Below are 24544 nucleotides of genomic sequence, written 5' to 3'. Positions count from 1 at the left end.
TTGTCTCCCCCCCCCCCCCCCATATTTGAGCCAGAAATTATTAAATGAAGAATGATTAAATTAATCTTGATGCTTGTGCAATTTCTTACCATCAAGAAATTGTTTTTAATTAGGAAAAAAACCACCTTATTGACAGAAAGCAGGAAAATTAAAACTTTAAAGCATTTGTTTTCACATTTTGGCACCTATTTGATTTATTATTATAGGATCATAAACCGCAGGAGGTGACATGTAAGTGATTCTATTTTTTCTTGTCCTCTCTGGTCGTTATGCTGTTACTTGTGCTTATATATACACTTATATACTGTTGACTTTTCACAGCAGATGTCAAAGTTCCTCAGCCAGGGCAGGGTGCTGAAGCTCACAATTACAAACCAGGATGGGCACCTGGAGCTCTACACCTCTGTCTTCCAGGAGGTGGCACCACCACGCTGGAGCGCTGCTGGTCCTGGTCCTAGGGAGGGAGGGGATGAAAACAACCAATTAGTCATAACTGATTTTCCCTAGGTATCTGCGAGGAAAATAATGGTGGTGCGTTAGGTGACTTGGTAGAGAGTGGTAATAAACTTCGAAGTTCAAGAATCCTAATTTGAAGGAACAATTCTCGTTTACATTTAAATTTTTTTATCTTGAGATAGAGGTCATCAGTCTGATAAAAAAATTTCAAATAACCCAAATACCCAGATGGCATTGTCACTCTGATATGATTCGTATTAGTAATTTAATTTCCAGTTTGCAGATAATGCAATTATCATTCAAAGAAATGAACATTTACTAATGGATGTTTACTTTGCTGAGAAGCTAGTATAGATGTTATATGTATTGGAGATTTTCATGATAGAGCAGATGGTTATATCTGACAGGCTTGTGTAAATTGGAGGGTTGTGGAATTGTCAGTATAGCAACTGCATACTGTACAGAAATGAGAGGAGGGAAGGCACACATGCATGCATACGCTTAAAACTTGAAGTTGTCTCAGCTGTGTAAAAGTTCAGATATAAATGACTTGCAAAAGTGTTCAATGTTCCACTAACTCTAACTGTACAGATACTAGGGAATGCTGAGGTCTTTACGGTAAAGGAGCAGCTTGCTTATGTGCTATGTGGTGACCAAAACAGAAAGTAAGCGGCTTTTTCTTAAAAATAGCCAAACCTCAAACGTAACTGGCAGCTCTGTTTGGACTGAAAGTGACTTTTGAATGAAAGTAAAATTCTTTGAGGGATCCAGTTGCATCAGTACTTTACTGTTGTAACTCCATACTCTAGACTGTCCTGCACATTGGCTGGTCCATGGTAACTTCCAGTGTGCAGGTTCTGTGTTTTAAGTGTGAATGTAGCTTGTCTGTTTTCATCGAGAGGTAATCTAACTTTGTAAGGGTAAATGCACGTGTGAAGTTTGATCTATTGTGGAAGAGCTAACATACTATGAAGCAGCATATGTATGTCTGATACTGACTTGCTCTTAAAACCGGAACATAAGTTGCATGTTTTCCTTTGTTCCAGGTATCAGTCAAAGTGTTGCAGTAGTCTGCGGCTAGAGTGCACATATTCAGATGGAGGACTCTTAAGATCTTAAAGCTAGCGTGCAAATGTTAAATTTTTTTTGACAGTTTATGAATGTTTGTTGGCATATTTGTTAAAATCCTAGCAGTTGTTTTTTAATAACAATTTTTCTGTAAGTTACTCTTCTTTGAAGTTGAGTTGGGATATGAATCTTTCCCTGTGAAACAGTGGCATCATGGACACCTTGGATGTGTTAATTTCTCAGACATTACTTCTTCCCACATTTCCTGTCCTTATTGTTGGTGCTACGAGTTATACATTCAGTAATTTTAAAACAATGTAGTGATGCAAGTGAGATGAGCATGGGAGGGAAAATGACTGAAACTGTCTGTGTGTTTGACATGCAGATAGCAGTGATACTAGAATGGGGAGAAGAATAATGCTTTTTCTAATGGTGGTTCCCAATCCCTTCTGAATTAGGGAAGAGAGAAAGGCCATGAGTATATTTGTTTTTCATAAAGCCAGAATATATTCATTTTCTTAATTTTGAAGAAAATGAAACTGAAATGGGTTTTTATGTGCCATCAATCTACTAAACTGCAAATGGGAACAAGCTTTATCTTTCAGGCTATCTGTAACAGTTTAGTTTTGTGCTTGACTGGCTTAGAACATTTGTCTCTTTTAACAGATGTTATTTTTGATGTATGGTATAGGTAAGAGACTTTCAGTAAATTAGAGCTGTGAAGAGTGTACTTTAATCATGGGCTCTTCCTTTGGGAATTTGGAATAGTAAAAACAGAAATTTGTGCTTAAGTTTGCTCCTAAATTTATGTGGAGATTTTCTGAGTTCTTAATAAAGAATTTGAAATCATTGCTATAGTAATTAACTCTACCAGTACAAAGCTTAGTAAGACAGTATTTTTTTTTTGATGTAGAAAGGTTTCATATATGTATATATGCTTTCCACTTACGTGAAAGGATCTTTCTGCAGAGGCAGATGGATATAGTGGAAAACAATTTCTAGCAAATACACTTGAATCTATTCCTCTTCCCATTTTATGTTGTGCCTGCCTCTCTTGCTTCTGGTCAGGTGGAAGCTAACTGCCTGTCTTGGCCTGTAGTGATAGGACAAGGGTAAAAGGGGATAGATTCAGACTAGACATAAGGAAGAAACTTTTTATGATAAGAGTGGTGAAACACTGGAACAGGTTGCCCAGAGAGGTGGTAGATGCCCCATTCCGGAAGCATTCGGAGTCAGATTGGATGGGGCAATGAGCAATGTTACGGAGTTGAAGATGTGCCTGCTCATTGCAGGAGGGTTGGACTAGGTGGCCTTTAAAATATCCCATCCAACCTAAACTATTCTATGATTCTGTGTATAGCACCTGGCTCTTCTCAGTGTTCTCTTGGTTCTTCCTCAAGCCCTAACAAGAGGTGTTTAGCAAAAAGGGAAATGCTTAGCCCAAAAGCAGGATAAGACAAGCAGCGAGATGGTGTGAAGTACAAAAAAAACCAGTGAACCTGTCCAGGAAAGTTATCCTTCCTACTCAGAACCCTGCATTTCACTAGTGTATGTGAAAGATGAAGAAAGGTAAAGGATCTGACTTAGGTCCTCCCTAGGATGCTACCTGGGGAGCTGCTGCTTTTCTCTCCATCTTAAGGTCCCTGTCAGCCATGGCTTTGTCTAGGGGTCTGTAGAGGAAAAGAATGGTGCCAAGGAGTCTTTTGCAAGGAGTGCCTGTAATCTTGATGGAGGTGGGTACAAGGGTACTCTGGATACAGGAATCATAAGGGCAGAGACATGAAGAGGTGGGAAAGACTCAAGAAAGCTGGTAGCATAGTTGTAAAAGAATAGGGAAAAGGGATGGATTTATCTTCCATAACAGGACCATGCACTTGGCCTTGTTGAACCTCATGAGGTTCTCATGGTGTCACCTCTCGAGCTTGTCCAGGTCCTTCTGAATGGTATCCCTTCCCTCAGGCATGTCAGCCACACCACTCAGCTTGGTATTAGCTGCAAACATGCTGAGGATGCACTTGATCCCACTATCTATGTCATTGATGAAGATATTAAACAGTACTGGTCCCAATACAGGCCCATGAGGGGCACCACTTGTCACTGATCTCCATCCAGACATTGAGCTGTTGACCACTACACTACATGCGACCATCCAGCCAATTCCTTATCCAGTGAACAGTCCCTTCACAGGGCAGTGTTGCATTTGCTATATAGAAAAAATAAATTCTTGATGCATCTGAGAGAAAAGGAAGTAGGAAGAGGAAAAAGCTGAAAAAAGAAGCCTTTAATTTATGGGGAACAGTTGTGTAGCTGTCAAATATCCTTACTTACAGTATTAATTGATGTGTTAAACTGTTTTAATTATCTGAAAAGATAGCATGTGGATTTGCATCTCAAAGTGGAGAAGTTAAGCCTCACCACAAAACATTCTGTATATATTGCAAATACAGTATACTTATTATTCCTCATGGCCTTGACAAAAAAATACTTCATTTGTATCTGAAATTTGATTAAAGGATTTGTATCTTGACTTAATCTGGGTGAAAGTATACACATGTAATATAGCAGTTATCTACATATAGATGAGCTGTACAGGGTTTTGTAAGCTCCTTGCCTGTAAAAAAAGTCTTTGTTTCATGAAGGATTCTTAGCTGTAAAAAGAAAAATAGCCCAGCCAATATCCTTTGGCTTACAGGCAGCTTAAAAAAGTTTCTATCTAAGGAAAACTGTAAACTGATGACTAGACTTCACTTTTTTCAACTGAATTTGAAGGAACATCCATTTTCCTAGACAACCTTTCTGATGCACTTTTTGATAAAGTTTAATGTCTCCATCAAAGCTCATATAGGATCTAGTTTTGTGTGCAGCAGCATTGTCAGGACTGGAGAAAACTTGCATTTAAACTAGACTGAAGAAAATCACCGGTCAACCTAGAAGATCCTATAGACCACTGAGTCCTCTTTTGAGTGGATATTTTACAACCAGGTTCACCTAATGACTGTCTGTTTAGGCCAGCCATGGAGTTTGAAAAGCAGAAATTGAACGTAACATAAAGAGCTGTGTAGCCAACACAAGCTGAGGGTGCTGCTCCTTTCTGTTAGATTTCTCACACAGGTTTGCAGAGTGAAGGCTGCGAGGAGTCCTTCTCAGCTGCTTGGGAATGTATAATGCTCGCTGACTTAAAGTGTACAGAGGCATCAAGATGTAGAAAACTTTCTTGAAGGTAAGTTGAAAAGAACTGAAACATTTAGTTATCTAATCTGGATGTGAGAAATTAAATGTGGCCCAGGTTTCAGGCACAGCCAGATTCAGACCACAGGCTTGATCTGGCATAAGAATTTGAATGCTAGTGCCTTTGGGTTGCCTAAGTAAAGAAATGCTTTCATAACCATCATAATTGAATGCAGTTATAATTAACTTGCATGAAATTATTTTTTTGAATGCATATTTTGGAGTCTGTTTGCTGTTTATTACTCAAAATCATAATGTAATTTTGTGAGCCGTGGCGGAGTGGAAACTACCAACTGTATCAAATAAGAACTAATCCTGAGGAGTGGAGACAGCTGTTGGTTAAGATCCCTGGTTTTATGCTGTCTTCTATAGCATAGGTTTCTTGATTAGAGAGAATAAATACATATATCCTACTTGGTCCAGGCATGCTGTGCCTGAGTGTGCACATAACATAGGGATCTGGATGTATACTCTTAGAGCCCTGCATTTCATGCAGTCCATTAGAAAGGTACTGGGTTTGAAGTAGTGACTTTGGTGGTAATATGGAAGACGGGCGGAAAAGAGCTCTGTAGCTTAGTGTGAGTGTAGAGCCTTTGAAATATGGTCATAGAATCAGAGTGGTTTGGTTGGAAGGGACCTTAAAGATCACTCAGTTCCAACGCCCTTGCTATGGGCAGGGACACCTTCCACCAGACCAGGTTGCTGAAAGCCACATCCTGGCCTGAAGCCTGGCTGAAGCACTTCCAGGGATGAGGCATCCACAGCTTCTTTGGGAAACCTGTGCCAGTGCCTCACCACCCTCATTGTGAAGAATTTCTTCCTAATATGTAATCTAAATCTTCCCTCTTTCAGTTTAAATCCATTGCCCCTTGTCCTATCACTCCATGTCCTTGTGAAGAGTCCCTCCCCAGCTTTCTTGTAGGCCCCTTTAGGTACGGGAAGGCTGCTCTAAGGTCTCCCCGGAGCCTTCTCTTCTCTAGGCTGAACAACCCCAACTCTCTCAGCCTGTCTCCACAGGAGAGGTGCTCCAGCCCCCAGATCAAGATAATGTATCATCTTGAACACAAGAGTGCTATAAAAAGCTTAGGTAAGGACTGTGATGAGACAAACCATCTCAGCTCTGACATGAAAGGACTAATCATTACTTTTCTAATATCACTTTATACTTTTAAAATTGTTATAGCCTGCTCGTATTGTAGATTCAAAGGTAATGTGTCTGTGTCAGAGTTACTTGCAGTGATGTCATGCCCCAAAATGAAGGGGAAAGACTGAAAGGAAAGCAGCAATTTTAAGAGAAGGATCCCATGGCTACACAGTAAAGATGCGTATATCTGGTGTAAGAGTCTACGAGGCAAATAGAGGGTTACTGATCACAGGAGTTGTATTTGGCTCTTAGTATTATGTCTCTGAAAGCATTTAAAGGAAAAGCTGGGGCTTCAGCCAAATTAACAAATAATCGTTGTATAGGGTTTTGATGTTACAAAAGTGAATTAAAATTTGCATGGCAGTTTAGTCATCCTGTGGTATATAATTAGCATATTATCAAATGTTATTAATTAAAAAGTAGTATGTTTGATTTTTAACATACTGTGGAAAGGAGGAACCTTGGAATGGACTTTCATCAATAACTTTTTGTGGTATTGGTGGGTTAAGCAGTCGTTCCTGCTATCCCATGGCCCCTTTCATACATTCAGCACAAAAGTTTTTGTGGCTTCATGCTGAACTGCAACAGGTAACTGGGACAGATGAAGAACTGCTATGGTCGTGTGTTATTTCTGGGTAAATTTTTGACTGGTTAGGATTCTTGTCTCAATTTACTATATGGTTGTCCAAGCTTTTATGCCAGTGCAAAAGGAAAGAGGTAAGAATGAAGATGTTGGAATTGGCAGGACTGTTGTGTTTGGTGACTGTGTTAATCTGTGTCAGTTTGAATTGATGGTCAGGTTGTCTGAGTGCTGTGCTCTAAACAAGGTCTGTGATGTGATAAAAAAAAAAAAAAAAAACAAAAAACCAACGAACCCCCCTCTTAACTTAATTCCTTTTTTAAAAAACAATTTGTCTTGATGCATGGTCATGTTGAAAATTGTACAATTTCAGGTTGGCTGTTGAGAGAGGACTTAGCATGGAACTGAAGTCCCTTTATTGCAGTCTATACTGCATGTGTATATGTACACATGTAGTATTTCAGATGCAAATCATATTAAGAAAAGGATGTGTATTAATAAGGATGTCTTTTCAGATGCTTCTGTCTCATCATTTACTATGAGTAGAATGTAGACTAATACCTTCCACCTTTTATATTAAGCTGGGTGAGGGGAATTCTTGTGGTTTTGTAGGAACATTCTTTATAGACAGATTTTAATATGTTATGCCAGCAGCTTTGTGTATTTTAAAATACATGAACTGAACAAAAAGAAGGCAATGTGTCTTCTGTGTGAAAATTCTTTATCTGATAAAAATAAACAGTTTCACCTAGCAGCTTTCTCTCTCTATTCCCTCTAACACAGTAAGCATTTAGTTTGTTGGTAATAACAGAAGTTTTATTCTTCAGTTCCCTTAAGTCTTGACTTAAAAAATCTGGTAAGTTAGAGTAAATATCAGTTGCCAATAGGATTAAGATACTATTTTTTCTTTTTTTTTCTTACTTAAAAAAAAAAAAGAAACCCAAACCAAAAAAAAAATGAACTCTGCCACTTCTGTTTTCAGTTCAGTTCTACAGAGGTGGTGTGCAGTCTTGTGGTATTGAAAATTGTATTTGGGGCTGAACCATTGTCAAAGAGAGCATTCACTCCAATCAAGACCTCCAAAGTATAAACATGAGATAAACTGAGTTTCAATTTTGAATCCTGATCTACTTTTTCATTTTGAAAAGCATACCATTAAGCCTATGCTGCCTTCATGTGTTTCCTTCAAATGTATTTTCCATTTGTAAAATAATTTAACTAGCTTTTTGCTGTTGGCTCATTGGTCATAAATCCTAGCAAAGCAGTCATATGAAAAATACATAGTGTACAGCATCTGTCTAACATACTAAATTAAGCCATGGGAAAGATAATTTCTCTGCTTTTTCACTTGTTTTAACTTCTCACAGAATGTGAAATCAAGGTAAGTAGCCATTTGTGGTTAATATGTTCCACTCAATTAGAGGAATATGGCAGTAAAAACAAAATTTTGTATATGGAGGGCGTAATTATTAATGCTCTTCATTTTTATTATATATGTCACTTTGTTTAAGCATCTTTGTATCACAGGAAAGCCTGAAATAATTTGTTGAAAAATTAACAAGTTCATTTCATCACATTTAATGGATTTCTAAATCTGTATCAGCTTATCAAGGGAAGCATTAATTAAAAGTGTAATTGACTAGCCAGCTGTTTCCTGTTTTCTGTCCATCAACCTCTATTAAAAACATTACAAAACATGTAAAGCTCTTTATCTGAGGGAGATGAGAAGTTCCCTGTGCCAAATTCTGCTCAAGCAGTGAGATTTAAATGATAGTTTCTTAGTTCAATGTATGTTCGGTGACCAGTACCTGCCGGCATGTACTACTTACGGAGGCAGGCTGCATTAGCAATCGGCAGAGAACCCCCTTTTAATACATGACATGGCATGTTAGAATGCTTTGTTCCTGGAAAGGAACACCATGACTAAAGCTGAACATGTGGTTGTGTTTTCCTCGCTACACACAGCAAATCATTTAATAGCAGTGCAGTTCTCGGGCTAGGCTGGTATATTGAGAGCAGTAAATAGACGTGTACTGAAGATGAACTCTATCTTGCTGAATTGGCATACTTTAACAATGTAAAATGTGTAAGTCTTTTCTGCATGGGTAGAATATGTTTTGTCCATTAGGTTTACAGTGTTCATTCCCAAGCTTGGAGATTATTTTCTCCAGGTACAAGAAGGACCTCATCGAACCATTCTGTATTTCAGTTTTCATTTTGTGAGATTGTTGGGAACTGCAGAGGTCCCCTTGATCACGGAGAATCTCTGTTGCTCATTTGGATGTGCCCAGGTAACAGTGAGGATGTAACTAGCCTCCTTTTGTGTTGATGCTACACTTTCCATTGGGCCAGGACAAGACAAATCATGACCAAACTCAGCAGCTGTCTTTCTCTTTCCAGAAACCAGAGTTTGGTCTTCCTGGTGATTAACACATGAAGACTTCTTTGAACTAAATATTTGTCTACTATTTACAGGGTTTTTTTAATGTACGAGAGCCAAATTTCTGAGTTAGAAGTATTAAAAATAAAAATCCAATTTGCCATTAGCGCATGTGACCAAAACCCTGAAGCCTCTTTTGGTTTTTGTGTGGAGAATGAATGCTATATTAATTCTGAAATTAAGGTCTGTAGCAGTAAAGGTTCTTGCTCCTTTTTTTTGCTTTCATTCAAATTACCTCCTCAGGGACTTCTTGCTTGCACCATACTTGGATTTGGTTTTATGTTCAACTCCCTCCCCCCATCTTAAATGTCATCCTGTTTTCACTGGGTGACTGGAAGATCAACTTGGGAAATTTTGTTCCAGAGTGCAGGACAAGTGTCAGCCACACTGGAGAGAGGTAGAATGCAGCAGAAACCAGGCTGCTGTCATGTCTTGACAGCAGTGAAGGAGAATAACTCCAGTAACAGCAAAGAAAAAAGGAGTGAGGATACAGCAGGACTTTGCCTATTGTGTTTAGATTTGAAGGTAGTGTCTCACTGGACTATCTTTGTAAGTTTGGAATTGGAGTCTCTTTATTTTAGTCCTAGCTGGAGAGCTCAGATGGAGTAATTTTTGGCAGAAAATCAGGGATAATACAGTTTTCCAACCATACTAGGTTGTAGGATCATTACGAAAAATGCACCGTAGCAACACACAGCTGGATCTTCCTTGAAAAGGATGAGGCTTGCAAAGGCAAACTCAGTTTGATTATTGAAGCTTCTTCAAAACAGAGTAGGTTTTATTTTGAAATTGAGATGCTCAATAGTTTTTTTTTTTAAGGTCTCTAACTACATATGCAGTTACAAATGTCAGCTGCAAGATCTTGTTGTGGCTTAATATTTTTATTACTGTAATGCAGAGGGGACTTGAACGTGTTAGGTGTCCCAAGCATTGATCCTCCAAATGGAGGGGAAAAAAGGGGAAAACCTAGTAGACTGAATAGTTACGTATCTGTCATACCTTTCAGTTGGAGTTGGTTCAAGTGATGTGGTTGGTGACGTGAGAGGAGAATGAAATGTGAACAGCAAGTTATGCATGCCAGAAATCAAAAAATAAGATAAGAAACTCTCTGCTGCAGCCTCAGCTGAAAAATATGGTTAGATAGTCAGCTTAAATAGTATATCGTATCCTTCCTGTCGCTTATGAAGTTTGCCTGTAGAAAAAGGAAGAACATCTCTCTTCATCTCCTAGCTACTAGCTGGTTGAAGTCCTCTATGTGAAGACATATTAAGAGAATTCCTGCATGGAAAATTCTTGAGTTTTCCAAAGAGCATCCACTGCTCAGATCATGGATCTTGAGTTTCTGAGATGTGTGAGACTTTGTGGAAGCAGATCAGCTGAGACCATGATGTGGTCACAAACCAGCTCTGGAACCACAATTATTCCAGCGTCAGATCCATTTCTGATCTCATTAGTAGATCATTGTAAACAGTAAACTAAATGTTACATGTTCATCTCTTTTTCTACAGCACAGAAGAAACTGCTTCGTAGAACAGTGCTGTAAGGCAAGAAATGCTATGCAGCCAGTCTGTTTGTTCTTGTTCTTATTGGTGCAATTAAGCTTCAACTGGTTTATATTGTGTTTAATAACTTTCACAGTTTCTTAGAATTGTTTGTTTCTCAGAATCTTGGAAGAATTTGGCTTGAGTGGGATTTCTGGAGGTCATTTTGTTTAACCTCTTGCTCAAAGTAGGGGGCTGTCTTCACTGTTAGATCAGGTTTCATGCAGTTTTGCCCCGTTTGGAAAATCCTCAATGAAGGAAAGTCCCCAGCCTCTCTATACCACCTGCTTATCTCCTTAAGTGGGCTTGTGGGGAATAATTTTTTTCCTGAAGTCTGTGCAGAATTTTGAACAAGTTGCAGCTTGCGACTGCTTCGTTTTGTCCTTTCATTGTGCACCTCTAACAAGAATCTGCTCCAGGCTTTTCTAAATGCCGTTTAGATGGTAGATGATGCTCCCTTAACTTACTCCATACCAATTAAGTTCAGTTTCCATAGTCTGTCCTTTTTTGCCATATGCTTCAGCCCCCTAATTGTCTTAGAGGCCCTCCTGGATTCCCTCTAGTGCGTTGATAGGTGTCTTTTACTGGAGGCGCAAACTGGAGTCAGTACTCCAGATAGGCTGTTACGAATACCAAGTAGAGCGGAATAATCACTTCTCTTGATCTCACCATCCATGCGCTACTGCAGCCCAGTATGGGTTAGCCTTCACTGCCACAAGAATGATTTGCCTTCATGGCACTCAAATTACTTTAGCCTGGTATGTTTCCCTGCTTTCTCTTTGCACAAAATTCATACCACTATCCCTTAGTGTCCTACCTGCATGGAAAAATCAAGTTGAAGTGACAATAATTGAGGTGTTACTGTAAAGCAAATAGGCAAACGAGCACCAGTTCGTTGGCACTGATATGAATAGCTGTGGAGCTTTGTGCTTCATACTACTATGTTACCTCTGCTAGCTAACTAATTACAATTAGTACAGCATAGCCTAGATGTATTGTTCCTCCAAATGGGTCATGTAGACCTGTTCAGTGTTACTTTGAGTATGGAGCCTTGTGTCGTACATAAACACTGTGCTGTTGATTTTATTTTCCTCTGCAGCTTAGATGAATATATTTCCAACCTTTTTTTAATGATGGGTAATAGCTGGAGGAATGGCTACCCAAAAGTTTCAGGTCTGGATACAGATCAGATACTTATTTTGCAGATAGTAATCAAAAATATTAATTAAGAATATCAAGTCTTGTGAAAAGTATCTGGATAAAATTATCCAAATCCTGAAGACATATTTTGGAAATGTTCTCCTTCTTTTTGTTGTAACTTGTTAGAATAATGTGGTGTTTTAAGCAAAGAATTCAAGAATGATTGCAGGTTTTCTGCTTGAGTGCCAGGTGTAATGACCTGTCAGCATAGTTTGAAAACACAGTAATGTGTATACGTTCTTTTCAAATTTAAATTAAAACGAGATGTTACGGGCTGAAATTTTTTTTTTTCCTGCTTAATTCTTTTTAAGTTGGTTTGTAATCCTACCAGGTCATGCAAAGTATTTATCAAGAGGATTCAGCGTTTCTTTTTTTTTTTTTTTAATGGGAGATTTTTTTCAGATATGTGTTGCTAGTTGACATCTGCCACTTTGATAACTGGTGAGTTTTTCTGCCACGACTTGGCTGAGGAATGTATGGGAGAAATGTTAGGCCATTGTTTCTGCTCTGAACTGTGATCTGCACTTCTAGTAAACGGAAAGAAAAAAATTTCCAGTTTCCATTAGTTTTTTTGGAGTATCGGATATTTTTCAGCTGTGAACACAAATCTGTGGATCAAAGGGCAGAATTAGTTACATGTAGCTAATTTTGACTGCTGATCAGTTTCCAGACAGGGGTCGGAGTATTACTTTCTATAATACAGACAAGGCATAGATAGATTCTTCCTGGAGCCCTTTCAGCTCTTCCATTCCCACATGACATCTGTGTGGAAAGTACAACCATCTGCTCCCTGGCCTTCTCCCTCCTTCAGGCTGTCCCTCAGGGACCTCCAGATTTTCTTTCTTCCTCTAGTACAGCAGTCCAGCCCAACAAAACAGCTAGACTGTCTTCTTGTAAGAGTTCCCTTTTGCTCTATTGTTAGCATATTTGTAAGTGTTTGTTTATTATAAAAGGTTCTGATCTTCCCTTACACAAAGTTGAAAAACAAGCAATAGGTGTACTGTGTCTTTACAGACTGCAGGAAGGTGTGTAAGGGCCTGAACAGGAGCTAGAACCCTTTTTCAGAGCTGTTAAATGGTTTCAGTGCAGAGATCAGTGGAAAATCCAGGTATGGCCTTCCTGCTTGCAGAAGCAGTATACTTTCTTAGTGTGGTCCATATTGGATGTTCAGCAGTCCTGGTAAATTTCCACAACAATCTCATGCTGATTAAAGAACAGGATTTACGTTTTTGACAGTTCTTGGCAGGCTGAGTTGTGGTAGTAGTGTGGGAGGTTAGTTCAAGTTGATTCATAACAGATACATGGATGGACTCTCTCTGTCACCATTTCCATTATTTCTTATATAATCATTGGAAATGATGTTTCACAAGCTGGTGATGACTTCCATTCAGCTTCTTATTTATGCTGTTTGTTTTTGCTAGTAGAATATCCTTTTATCCATCACCTGGGCAGATGCATAGTTCGTGCTACAGCAGCACTCCTCAGAGCCACGGTGGGTTTTCTGTGGCTGATACATTCTGCAGCATTCAGCTTTGATTTGGGGTTCTCTCTAGTCCTGTGAAGAAGTCACTAACTTGAATTCATGATTCTTTACAGAAATATGTTGTATTGTAGCCATCTGCGTTTAATTTTTAGTTGTTTTAACAACCTCACCTAGGAAATGCTTTCATTTCTTGGACAAAGCACTAAATGTTTTGCATATGTATATATAGGATCCAGATAACCTTGAATGTTTTGAGGGCCAGCGGTATTTCAAATATATTAAACTAAAAATGCCTAAGGGATTTTTGCTCAGGCACAGCAGAAGGGAAAGGAAGACAGTTAAAATGGGTGGGAAACATTGTTATGAGTTGAGCTTGACTTTGTTCAAACTGAATTTGGGCCGTTACTTCTGCTGCTCGGGAAGAAGTGTCCTTGAATACGATGCACGCTACTGAATTTTTTTCCTTAGACTTGATCCTCGAATGGAGTTGTAATGGTGAGTTTTAATGACAGTAGGCAGTGATTTGACAGAAGCACAATGATTATGACTTCACTGCAAGATCTGGTAGGTGGGAAGCCTTTCCAAAGAGATTAGAAGAGAAACAAAGAGAAGTGCTTTGTGCTCAAAAGTTTTTGCTATTCAAAATGGGAAAGTTTCATGTTCCTGTCAATCAACATAAGTATGATCAGACAACACGTGACCTTGTGAAGCAAAGAACAGTACGTTTACTTTTGAAAGACGTATAATACAGTGAAGGAGGTGTGGGGTTGTGAGGGGGTAGAAGAAAAGCTGCCATTTAAAACAAAGTGATAGTCCAAAATTCACCATACACATTTGTATTAGAGTTTCAAAACTCATATTATTTCAAGGTTGTTCTGTCGTCTTTTCCTTCACTCTGCCTGTCCAGAATTTTTTGGTGTCTTTTAGCTGTAGTCACTCTCTTCCTATTATTTAATTTATTGCTAACATTTATGAAGCACTTGAATTTTATTTTTTTTAACGATGCAAGGTAAGGTTGTAATATTTCTGGTTATATAATATGTAATACAGAGCTCAATTTTGCCGTCTGCCACTCTATTGTCTAGTGGTGTAGACATTCTTTTACAAGTCCCTTTTGGTAAAAAAACATGGTAATTTAGAGGGAGTTCTGAGAGTCAATTATCACTATGTTAAAGGATAATTTAAAATAGTATTAAGTGGTTGCTGTATGTCTTATGGTCAAGTATGACATTACCTAAAGTATTTCTTTATATGAGCAGATTCAACAGTGTTTTGCAGTAGGGCATCGTCTTTGTAAAAATAAATATTTCAGGGTGGACTAAAGCTGACATCTGGGGGAAATATATCAAAAGCAGATTAAAATGGTCATATAATTCCTGGATTACACTTCTGCTTTCTTTTCCAAATAGTTGTATAGATGGGACTCTTCATTTTGACCCTGACATTGCTTCTCTAAGTTAAATCTCTCTTCCTTAAACATTGGTTTTGTTGTACTTTCCAGGGAACAGCAGTTGTCTACATGTTTCTAGTGCTTGTCACGTACTGGAAAATTTTGGCGCTCAGCTCCTTGTCATGGTTTCAGTAAGGAGCAGTTAAAACTGTTTTGCTTTTCGTGCTGCAGTATTTCCTTTTAGTGTGCGGCTGTATTAGGAGATAGATGTGCTGTTGTCCTGTGCTGTTCTCTGTGGGAGTTCAGGGTGTTGTTCCTGCATCTGTGGCTGCTCCATCCCACAGTCTTCTCTTTCATGCTACATTTTAAAATTCACTTTGGTCTAACCTTGGCCTTGCTCTTACAACCTGCTTCTCATTTGTCGGCTCCTTTGTTAAACCAGTGACAGACGCTTATACTGTTTAGTGAAATGATATGTCTGATGTTGGCAGTGGTCCTGCTTTGAGTGGAGGGCCGGACAGCACGACCTTCAGAAGTCCCTTAGTGATTTCTGCAGTTTTAGAGGCAGGATACATGGTTCCACTTTGCTCACTGTGATCATTGCTGACATTAAAAATCAAGTTGTTAAGCAATGAAAATAGGAAAACTTGGAGGTGGAGGAGGCAGAAGGGTCAGGCAGTCAAAGTCTCTAAGGCATGAGTCTTCTTACTGACCAACTGCAAATAGTGACATTCTGACTCTATGGAGGTTTGGAAGAGGACGGTGATACAAGCCTGAGACAATAGCCAGTGCTTCTAAAGCTTTCTGGTGGCAAGCTTTTGCCACATTTCCCTTGGAAGTAGTGATCAGAGCTGGCTGCTGTGGTCCTGTCACCATCACCATCTTTTCACTTCGTTGTTGCTGAGGCATTTAACCATGCCAAGCCAGCAAAAAGCTTTTTTTTTTTTCCTTCTGACCATCGTGAATTTTTTCTGTCATAGCATGCTCCAAGTACTCAGTGCAGGGTCAGAAAAGCTCTATGGCCATTGCGGAGGAAGCAGTGGGAATAAGCAGCCAGGGACAGAGAATGGGGAGAGTGTACCATGACAGTCAGTAGCTACATTGCTGTAGACATGCACAGAACTGCAGCTGCAAATCAAATGAGAGCAGACACAATAATAAGAGCTAGTGTTGAGGTAAATGAGTATTTATCCCCTTCGTATAAGGTATGCTTGTTCAGCTATACGTTGTTGTATGAAGTTTAAGATCCCATGTGAGAAGAAAATATAGAAAATGATGCTGTCTGTTGGGAAAGAACACAGCTAATTAACATTTTATTTAGTACTCAGTAAAAATCTGGGCAATACAGATAGACGAAACAATCCATTCCTGAAGAAAAAAGGGGGAGAGGGGAGTTCAGAATTTGAAAATTATCCCAAAACCACAATGTGGTGGTTAGGTGTTTCACGGCCTGTCAGCTAGGTGCCGAGAAAGAGACATGGAGAGGAGTCTTCCACATCTGATTTTAGGATATATAGCATAAATGTGGAGTTTCATTCATTTCTGTTGCCTGTGCATTTTTAATCTTTGGGGTTTTATTTTCTCTTTGGGGTTTTAGAAATACTTGCATTGGCATTTACATTACCTGTCCTTCCTCCCCTCTTAGAGTTAATGTTGGCTGGAAGCTAAGTGGCAAGCATGAAAGCATTCTATTCCTTCAAAATCCTTGATGCTGGCACATTAGGTTACTTTGGCAGGATGCAGCAGATTATCACATTTTTCTGTATCATAAGCAAAAGATGTTACAAGCTCTATGGGTCATGTTAGGGCCATGTTAGTGTCATGTTAGTGATGTCCTTTTGGAGAAACTTCTGGTGACTTTTAGCTGGTAAACTCTTTGGCATACTGCTGGGTGCTTGAACCCTGAGTGTTTCAAGGAGTGCAGAACAGCCTGCATCTGGAGTTTGTTGAACTGTTCTCTGACAGGAAGGCACCACAGTGAAACCATCTTTCTGAGACAAGAAAGTGTGTGCTAATTCTACCGGAAACTTCCAACTTTAAATTTGTATAACTAATGTCAAACAATTCAGGGCAGAAATAGCCACAGACTGGTTAATCAAGGCCACAAAACATGCCCTCCTGTGGGGGACTTGATGGTGTGCAGAATAGAGAGGAAAGCCACAGGGGTGACCCCAAGCTGTCATGAGTGAATGGTTGGATCTATGTCTTCACTCTCTCCTCGCTCACACTTTGATTCAGAAAGTGGTATTTTCCATGGTGGGGTGTGGCTGAGGAAGTATTATTTCACTGATGTTAGTGTGGTTGGCATGTATCAGGTGGGGTGTTCCTGTATTTTGTTTTGTGGTGCTGTTGTGGCTTTAGAGCTTTTTTTTGTGTGTGTGTAATTTGTTTGAAGCCCTGCAGGAAGAGAGATTTTTACTGGTTGGCGTAATCCTGAATGGAGGAGTTGTGATGCCAGTAGTGATTCTGGGGACAAACTTGCACAGCTGGTTTACAAAGCTGTTTCTAGCACATCACCATCAGGGGTGCAGGTGGAGGGTAACAGTGGAACAAGCACATGGCACGTTAGTCCAGTGAACTTTCAGTCTCCTGATGAGACCAAATCAGAGTGAGCAGCATCCTCCCAGCGTCATGTTCTATAGAGCAGTTGCAAAACACAGAAGGAGACATTGCTGGAAGCATGGAGAAGATACTGTGCTGACTTCCACAGAGCAATGGTATGAGCTGATACACAACTGCACGAGGCAATGAAGATCACTTTAAATAGTGCTGTTCTTTAACTATGAACTGCTCTGTGTTGTCATTTTGAAAGTAATGCGTGTGCTTCGGATGTTTAATGAAAAGAACTACGTTAGAAGTTTGAGCTTCTGCTCATTTATCTCTCTACTTGTGCATGTGTTGTTTATTCAAAGCCATACACGATGGAGAGAACTTTTTTTTTAGGTAACTTGTCCACCATGTTTTGAGTTTGAGTCTGGTTTTCTAACATTTGTTGCAGGTGCTTCAACTTCATACCCTTTGCAAGTTGACTGGAATTGTCCTCTGTTTCATTGTCCAAGTGCTAACTGAAGTATTGAGTGCTACCAGATGCACTATTGAGCTTTATACAGCTTTGCAAAACACATTCTTTCATTTGACAGTGAACCCTTGATACCATTCTGAGTATTGTTCTCCAGCCAGTTTTGTAGCCATTCTGTAATGAGTACTTCCATGTAAATCATGTTCCATAGATCAGTTATGAGAATGTGTGAAATGATATAAAATAACCTCACAGCAATCAAGCATGTAGGAAATCATCCACTTCTTCTCTGTCTATAGAATCTGCTCCTCTGCCATTGAAGAAAATTAAATTGATTTGGTGGGATTTTATTTTTCTTGACAAATCCATGCTGGCTATTACTCATCTTGCTTTTTTCTAGGCACTTAGAAATAGTTTCCTAGCAGTTCTTGATCTTTTCTACTAGGTTTCCATGAAACGAGTGTAGTGTCTCATCGCATTCTTCAGATATGCAGATGAAAGGAGCCTGAAGAAGATTGGTGTCTATTTGTGGATGCAGTAACTGCTGGAGCACAACCATGTGTGTGTTTCATCCTGTAGTACCTAGTTCTGTGCTTATTGAAGGCACAGTGTCATACAGTGCCTACACAACCCTCTGCCTTTTGCTTTTCTGATAGCCTCTTTGCGCTACTTCCTTGACAACTCCTGTTCCTAAAGCTAAAAGAACATTTTCTTGAAATTTCTTGGATCCACACTCTTAGCTTGTAGATATGATTTGAGTTCTTTTCAGCTGTAGTTCTAAGGTGACTAGAAGGAGATCAGGATGTACATGTTGAGAAATGTTGACAGTTTGGATAGTAAAAGGCAAGCAAGGAGTTTTCCCCAAGTTTTTCTGAGTGTGTGTATGTATATGTAAAATATCCATATATGCGTATATATGTATTAAAGTGTGTCAGAGTTGCTTCTAGGCTTTTCAGCAGCTTCTAGCATAAATGAGGGTGTTGGAGAGGGACACTTGAAAAGCTGGAGGTCTTGTAGGGTAGTGTGTTGTATATAGCGTATTGGTAGCATACATATGGTAATTATTGTTTGATTGTTACAGGCAGCAGTGATTTGTATAATTCTGAGAGTGGCAGATACTCAGAGAAAGTGACTGTGCTGCCATTTTCCTTGCAACAACATTGTCTCCAGCTCTGGTATCTGAAGGCTGTTCAGAGCAAATGTGGGAAAGTACTTTACTCTGGCAGGAGAAAAAAACTGTGCTTATAAAAATATATGTACTCAGTGCCAAAAGAACAGCTGCTTGGAAATGTCATTGAGGCTTTGCCAGAAAAGCTACTGGAGCTCCATGCCAAGACTTACCAAAAAAAGGATGATTGTTCTCCAGTTCTCACAGACAAATTCAAACCTAGAGCCCCTGAGCTAGAAGCAGTTGTATAACAAACATAATACAATGATGACAAATAAAGGAAATGCAATTTCTGCTAAGCATGTTAATAAGGGAAGATGACACAGTATACTTGGATTTCCAAAATGATTAATACATTCAGTTTACCTTGCTCTACCGGGCAGTGTAGACATTTTTTCCTACAGTCACAGACTGGTCATCCTAGCAGAGCGCACTGTGAGAAGTGCAGAGAAGACAGTAGTTTGAACAAAGTGTGTAGGAAAAATTAAATAATAGTTATTTGCACTTTATAAATCTGTGCTTAGTATCAGAAATAAAAACTTCTTACTCAATTTTAGGAGCAGAGATCTGTTTGCCAAATTCTGTATTGTATATGAACTTGTGTTATGATATATAGATGTACAGTAATGTATTGGTGCCTGCACCCCTGCATTTGAATAGTCCTAAAGAATAATGGGTGAGGCAGAATGGATAGTAGTTCGAAGGTAAAATTCTTGAATTACTTGCTTTCCTTAGGATGGCTTCCTGAGCTTTAAGAAAACTTAGTTTGAATGTGTTCGGTTTTTAGGAAATCTTTATGCACTTTATGCCTGTTTAATTGTGAACTGTAGAGCAGTAATGAAGTGACTCCTGTTTTATTCAGCACACTGCAGTAAGCTATTGTGCTTATATGCAAGCTCATTCTTATGGTAAAAGATTTTATTTTTTTTAAAGTATCTTGAGTCAGTTTCTCTAAATTAGTTTTATGTTACTTTACATTCTTCTAGCTTCTAGCATTTTTTTTTTTAATCTTAAGAGATTTTTTTTTTCCCTCCTTATATTTAGTGATCTCTTTTAAGTATTTTTCCTGCAGCACGTGGTAAGCAATCATTCTTGACGTGGATGCATTAAATTGTCAGATAAATAGAGAGATAAAACCCAGCAATGTTGATTTTTTTTTAATTTTCCCAGTAGGGTGACAGATAAATTAGTCCCTGTAGTAACAGAACCATAGAACAGTATAGGTTGGAATGGACTTAATATATTACATTATATACATAAATGTGTGTGTCTGTGTGAATGTGTCTATTTTAGGGTCCCATCCTTTATGCATCTATTTATGGACACATTGATTTCATATTCTTAACTGTGGCTGATGATTGTCTCTTCAGGCAACTTCCGTAACTGGTCTTATGAGGAAAGACAGTTCTGCATCAAATCCCAGCGTGTGTAGACAGTAGGGAATTTTAGTAAGGGGCACTGTAGGTTCATTTGTACTATCAGCTGACAGTTTGAAAACCTGAAACATCTGTTTGCTCGATACTGAGTTAAGGGTGGTAGCAGAAGAACTTGTGCAAGGAAAGTAAAAAAGCTTTGAAAAGTTGAGTTTCATCATTGACTAACCCTATCAGTGTCATGGGACTATGAGGACTGTTTGTTTTCAGAAGTACTTCAAAGGGTATCCATAAAATACTGGATGAGTTGCACAGCAGTTCATTGTAGACATTCTGACAAGAATGATGTTTACAAAGGTTGATGGCAAGTTGACTTCTGATTTAAATAGGCATTGGTAGCTGGAGAGATAAAGCATCAACATAAGCATCCACATATCATTCTGGCTATAATGATAAAAATGGCCTATGGGTGATCATCTGGCTAAACAAAGGACAGACATGAAAACCTTCTGCAGCAAATTTTGTTTTGATACAACTTGATAAAAATTCAGATTTTTCTGTATGTTTAATAGATATCTATAACCTTCCAGTAATATCAGATGCATACAGTCAGATAGACAGTGTCAGGTATTTGTTTGATGATGCCATATCTAGAATATAAATATTAAAATATGTGAAGATCTTTACAAGTCACTGAGTTGTCTAATTCTAATTTGAACTATTGCCTGTCAATATAGTTGATGAACAGAAGTACTACTGTAAGAAGTCACTCTAGTTATATTGATTGTAACTGTCATTTTCCAAAGGTTACACTAAGGGGCTGGATAAATTTGGTTATGAAATGACAGAAAATCACAAATGCATTAAAGAAAGTGACAACAATTCATTTTTAACCATTACTTTAAAACCGAACGGGTGTAGAATGAGTCATCCAACGAATTACCCCCAAAGTCTCTGTTTTGACTTTAGTTCTAGAAATTAGCTCTGCAGACCTTGCTAAGCCTTGCTTTACTGAAGGCAGTGTTATGAAAACAAAAGAAGTAGAAATGAAAAATAAAAACTTGTCTTAAAAAGATTTTTCTTAGTCCCTACTCACACATGGTCAACAGAAAAGCCCTGTTATCTTTCAGGACTGATTCAAAGGCTTGTACTCGGCTAACCTCCAGATACCATACAACACACTTTGAAAAGTTTAATGCTGAAGTGGTATTCTTGCAAAAGGGTGTAGTGAGTATGCACACTAATTTAGCGAAATGGATGGAAGTGTTAGAGCAGATTATTAGGGAAAGTTGGAGCAAGTGAAAAATGCAAAGAAGAAAATAGCTGATTGCTATTGGAGATTGAGGAACACAGACTAATTGTGTTTTACAGAAATCCATTTCCTTTAAAAATGTTTACTCATTCTGAGTAGAATTGGGGCAGAGGGGAATCCCAGAGGGTGTAAAGACTGAAAACTTAATTGGATCAGTCAGTTAAAACTAAGGCACTCAAAGTAAGCAAGGGATCATCTATGATGTGCTGAGAAAAGTGAGACCTCTAAGACTCAGTTAGTTTGACATATTATAGGAAAATAACTCTCATTTTAAAGAGTTGAGCCTCAGAGACATATTGATCCTTTCAGATGGGAATACGTACAATGTAATGCAGAAAACCTGTGTTTTTTCCTGTGAAGTTGCAAAGCCCTGCAAAAAGAGTATTGATTAACTAACTTCCTATAATACCTACACAATCCCTCTCACTGGCATAATTCCAACATGCTAGAAGTATTTGGTTAATTCATGTCCTGTTGTAGTATGAGGCTGGATACTCTGAGGCCAGATAGGTTTTATAGTAAGTCTTTTACTGGCAGATTTCTACTGGCCACTTATTCAGTGCACATTCTGTAGCTGTGTAATTATACTCAAAGGTTGCAGGAAGAGTATGTGTCATTTTTGTTTTATTTTTTAACCAGCGTATCTGTTTAATGCTGTATTATCAATTCAATCTGTCCAGCTGTTAAAGCAGCATCGAATTTTGATTTCGGTGAGCAGTTAGGAAAAGCAACCAGTGTAGAGAGGTTTTATCTTGTAAAGACCACACACATACTCTTCTCTGAGTCAGATTTTGGCATGTCAGGTGTATTGTTTGACACTCAAGCCCAGGTACCAAGCAACTATGATCTGAAGCACATAGCAATGAATAAAGGGTTTTGCCACTGTCTGACACAGGCAGGCTGCGGAAGCAGAGGTCACAGGAAACAGGCTAGATGAATTTCTGATGGGTTGCAAAACAAAACTGGCTGAAATCCTGTACTGCTGTAATTCTCAATTACTTGCTGACAGTGGGGAAGGATTCATGGAAGAGATCTCATTTGGCTCAATGGTGGAACAGAGTAAGTTTGCTACAATTGCTGGTACTGTTAAACTGGGAGGAACTGCTGGCATGTTGGAAGGACTCGGTTATCATTAACAACGTCCTTGACAACCTGGACTGCACAAAGACTGGAAGAAATCAAGTTCTTTAGCACAAGTAAGAGATAAGTTTTCAAGTAGTCATGAAATAAAGGATAAGAATAGTTTATTTCAGCTGTGTATAGGAAAAGATGCAATAGGTTAATGTTGCCACAAGTGATACAGCGTAACGCAAAGCCTTTAAAGATAAAGGATAATTAAATGTGGTAATAGGTAGTATAGGAGAATTGCTTCATCATTTAATCATAGTAAGTCTTTAAGAACAGGTAAGGCAAATACTTGTTATGACTGATGAAAACATATTTACGTCTACCTTGCAGGTATACTAGACAACCTCTTGAAGTCTCTTCTGGGCTTGCTTGCGGTTGCTATTTGGGTTTTATCTGTTTGCACTTTTACAAAGGAAAGAAGAAATGTTTAAAAAAAACCTACCACTCTCTTAGAAATGTTCTCAACCCACCCAAGTAGCTCATCTCTTCATTCTTTACCCATTCAATTCTTAACAAAGGAATGATTAAAGGAAGTACATGTTTGTAACCTACTTAAGTGTTCTTCATGAAGGGAGCATAAATACTGAAAGTTAATTATTTTTTCTTTACAGGTTACGGGATGACAGAATTAGGATAGAAAGGATGGAAAACCTCAATTTTGAATACAGCCATGCTTTCCAGCTGATTACTGATTTTTACACAAAAGAAGTGCCTGAAACTACAGGTCTGTCACTCAGAATGTCTTTGAAGCATGCATCCTGTTAGCTTTTACACAGATCAGGAACACCTGTGGGTGCATCCCATCAGGTCTTATGGTCTTGTCTATGTCCAATTTGTTTAAGTGTTCCCTAATTTGGTCATCCTCTGTTAAGGAGAAATCTTCATTGCTCCAGAATTTCTCACTGGTCTGAGAGGCCTCAGATTCCTCAAGGCACATCTTGCCAGTAAAGACCAAGACAAAGAAGGCATGGAGTTCCTCAGCCTCTTCCATGTCCTTTGTCACCAAATCTGCTGCACCATTCAGCAGTGGGCACCCATTTTCACTTGTCTTACTTCTGCTCTGATGTACTTGTAGAAACTCTTGTTGCCTTTCATGTAGCTTGTCAGTCTAAACTTCAGGTGGACTCTGATTTTCCTAATCCCATCCCTGCAAGCTTGAACAGTGTCTGTGTATTCTTCCTGAGTCACCTGTCCCTGCTTGCCCCTCTCATACTCCTCCTTTTTAATGTTTATCAGGAGCATCTTGTTCATCCATGCAGGCCCTCTGCCACCTTCACTTAATTTTCTGCTTATTGGGATCTTTTTTGAGCGTGGATGGTGAACCTTGGAAGTGAACATTATTTAAATAGAAATGAATACAGGGCTAGCATCCCTTTTTTTTTTTTCATAGCTTGAAGATGTGTGTTTAGGTAGATTTAAATTCTTACGTATATAGCAACTTAGGGAAATTATTCAACATCTGAAATGCTTGAAGTTCTTCTGTGTGTTAGCTCTCTAAGAACAGAAGAAGATCTTTAAAAAACATCTCTGAAAAAAATTAACTAAATAGGGTGTTAAAAAATACCATTTTATGTTGAGATATCATGGAGTGAATTTTCCTATTGTTTCAGCTGGAACAGGGACTGTAGTAGAGCACTGTTTAGAAACACTATCAAATACGAATAGCTGTCTCACAAGGTGGAACCATGTTCTGCAGACTGACTGAGGCAGATGAATCACCAGTACATGTGCCAAGGCCTGTTCATTCCTTTTAACTTGCACAGCTGTTGCCTACAGTAATGGAGATTTCAGAATTCAGTTCTTTGTTTATTTAGAAATTTCTTATGCTGAAAGTTAATGATAATTATGAAGAAAAACCTGTGGATTCAAATGTTTTATGTTTCATAATGTATTTACATTATTGTAATGTTCTGCATTCTTTGGAAACATAAGTGTTATTTTGGAACCTCACTTTATATTGATTTATAGATATGATAGAACACTGTACATATATAACAGATTTCGATTTGATTAA

At 38.7% G+C, this 24544-nt stretch overlaps 1 protein-coding gene across 1 annotated transcript in view; it reads left to right on the top strand.

The window, feature by feature from the left end:
- MSH3 (mutS homolog 3) overlaps positions 1 to 24544 on the top strand; it is a 112913-nt gene that overhangs the window by 17116 nt on the left and 71253 nt on the right. The window contains exon 9 of the mRNA XM_009697857.1: positions 23142 to 23254. Coding sequence (XP_009696159.1) covers positions 23142 to 23254 — 113 coding nt within the window. The remainder of the gene's footprint in view (positions 1 to 23141; positions 23255 to 24544) is intronic.

This window comes from Cariama cristata, unplaced genomic scaffold, assembly GCF_000690535.1.
Source record: "Cariama cristata isolate BGI_N322 unplaced genomic scaffold, ASM69053v1 scaffold16793, whole genome shotgun sequence".
NCBI lineage: Eukaryota > Metazoa > Chordata > Aves > Cariamiformes > Cariamidae > Cariama > Cariama cristata.
This window is presented reverse-complemented; position numbering and strand designations above follow the sequence as displayed.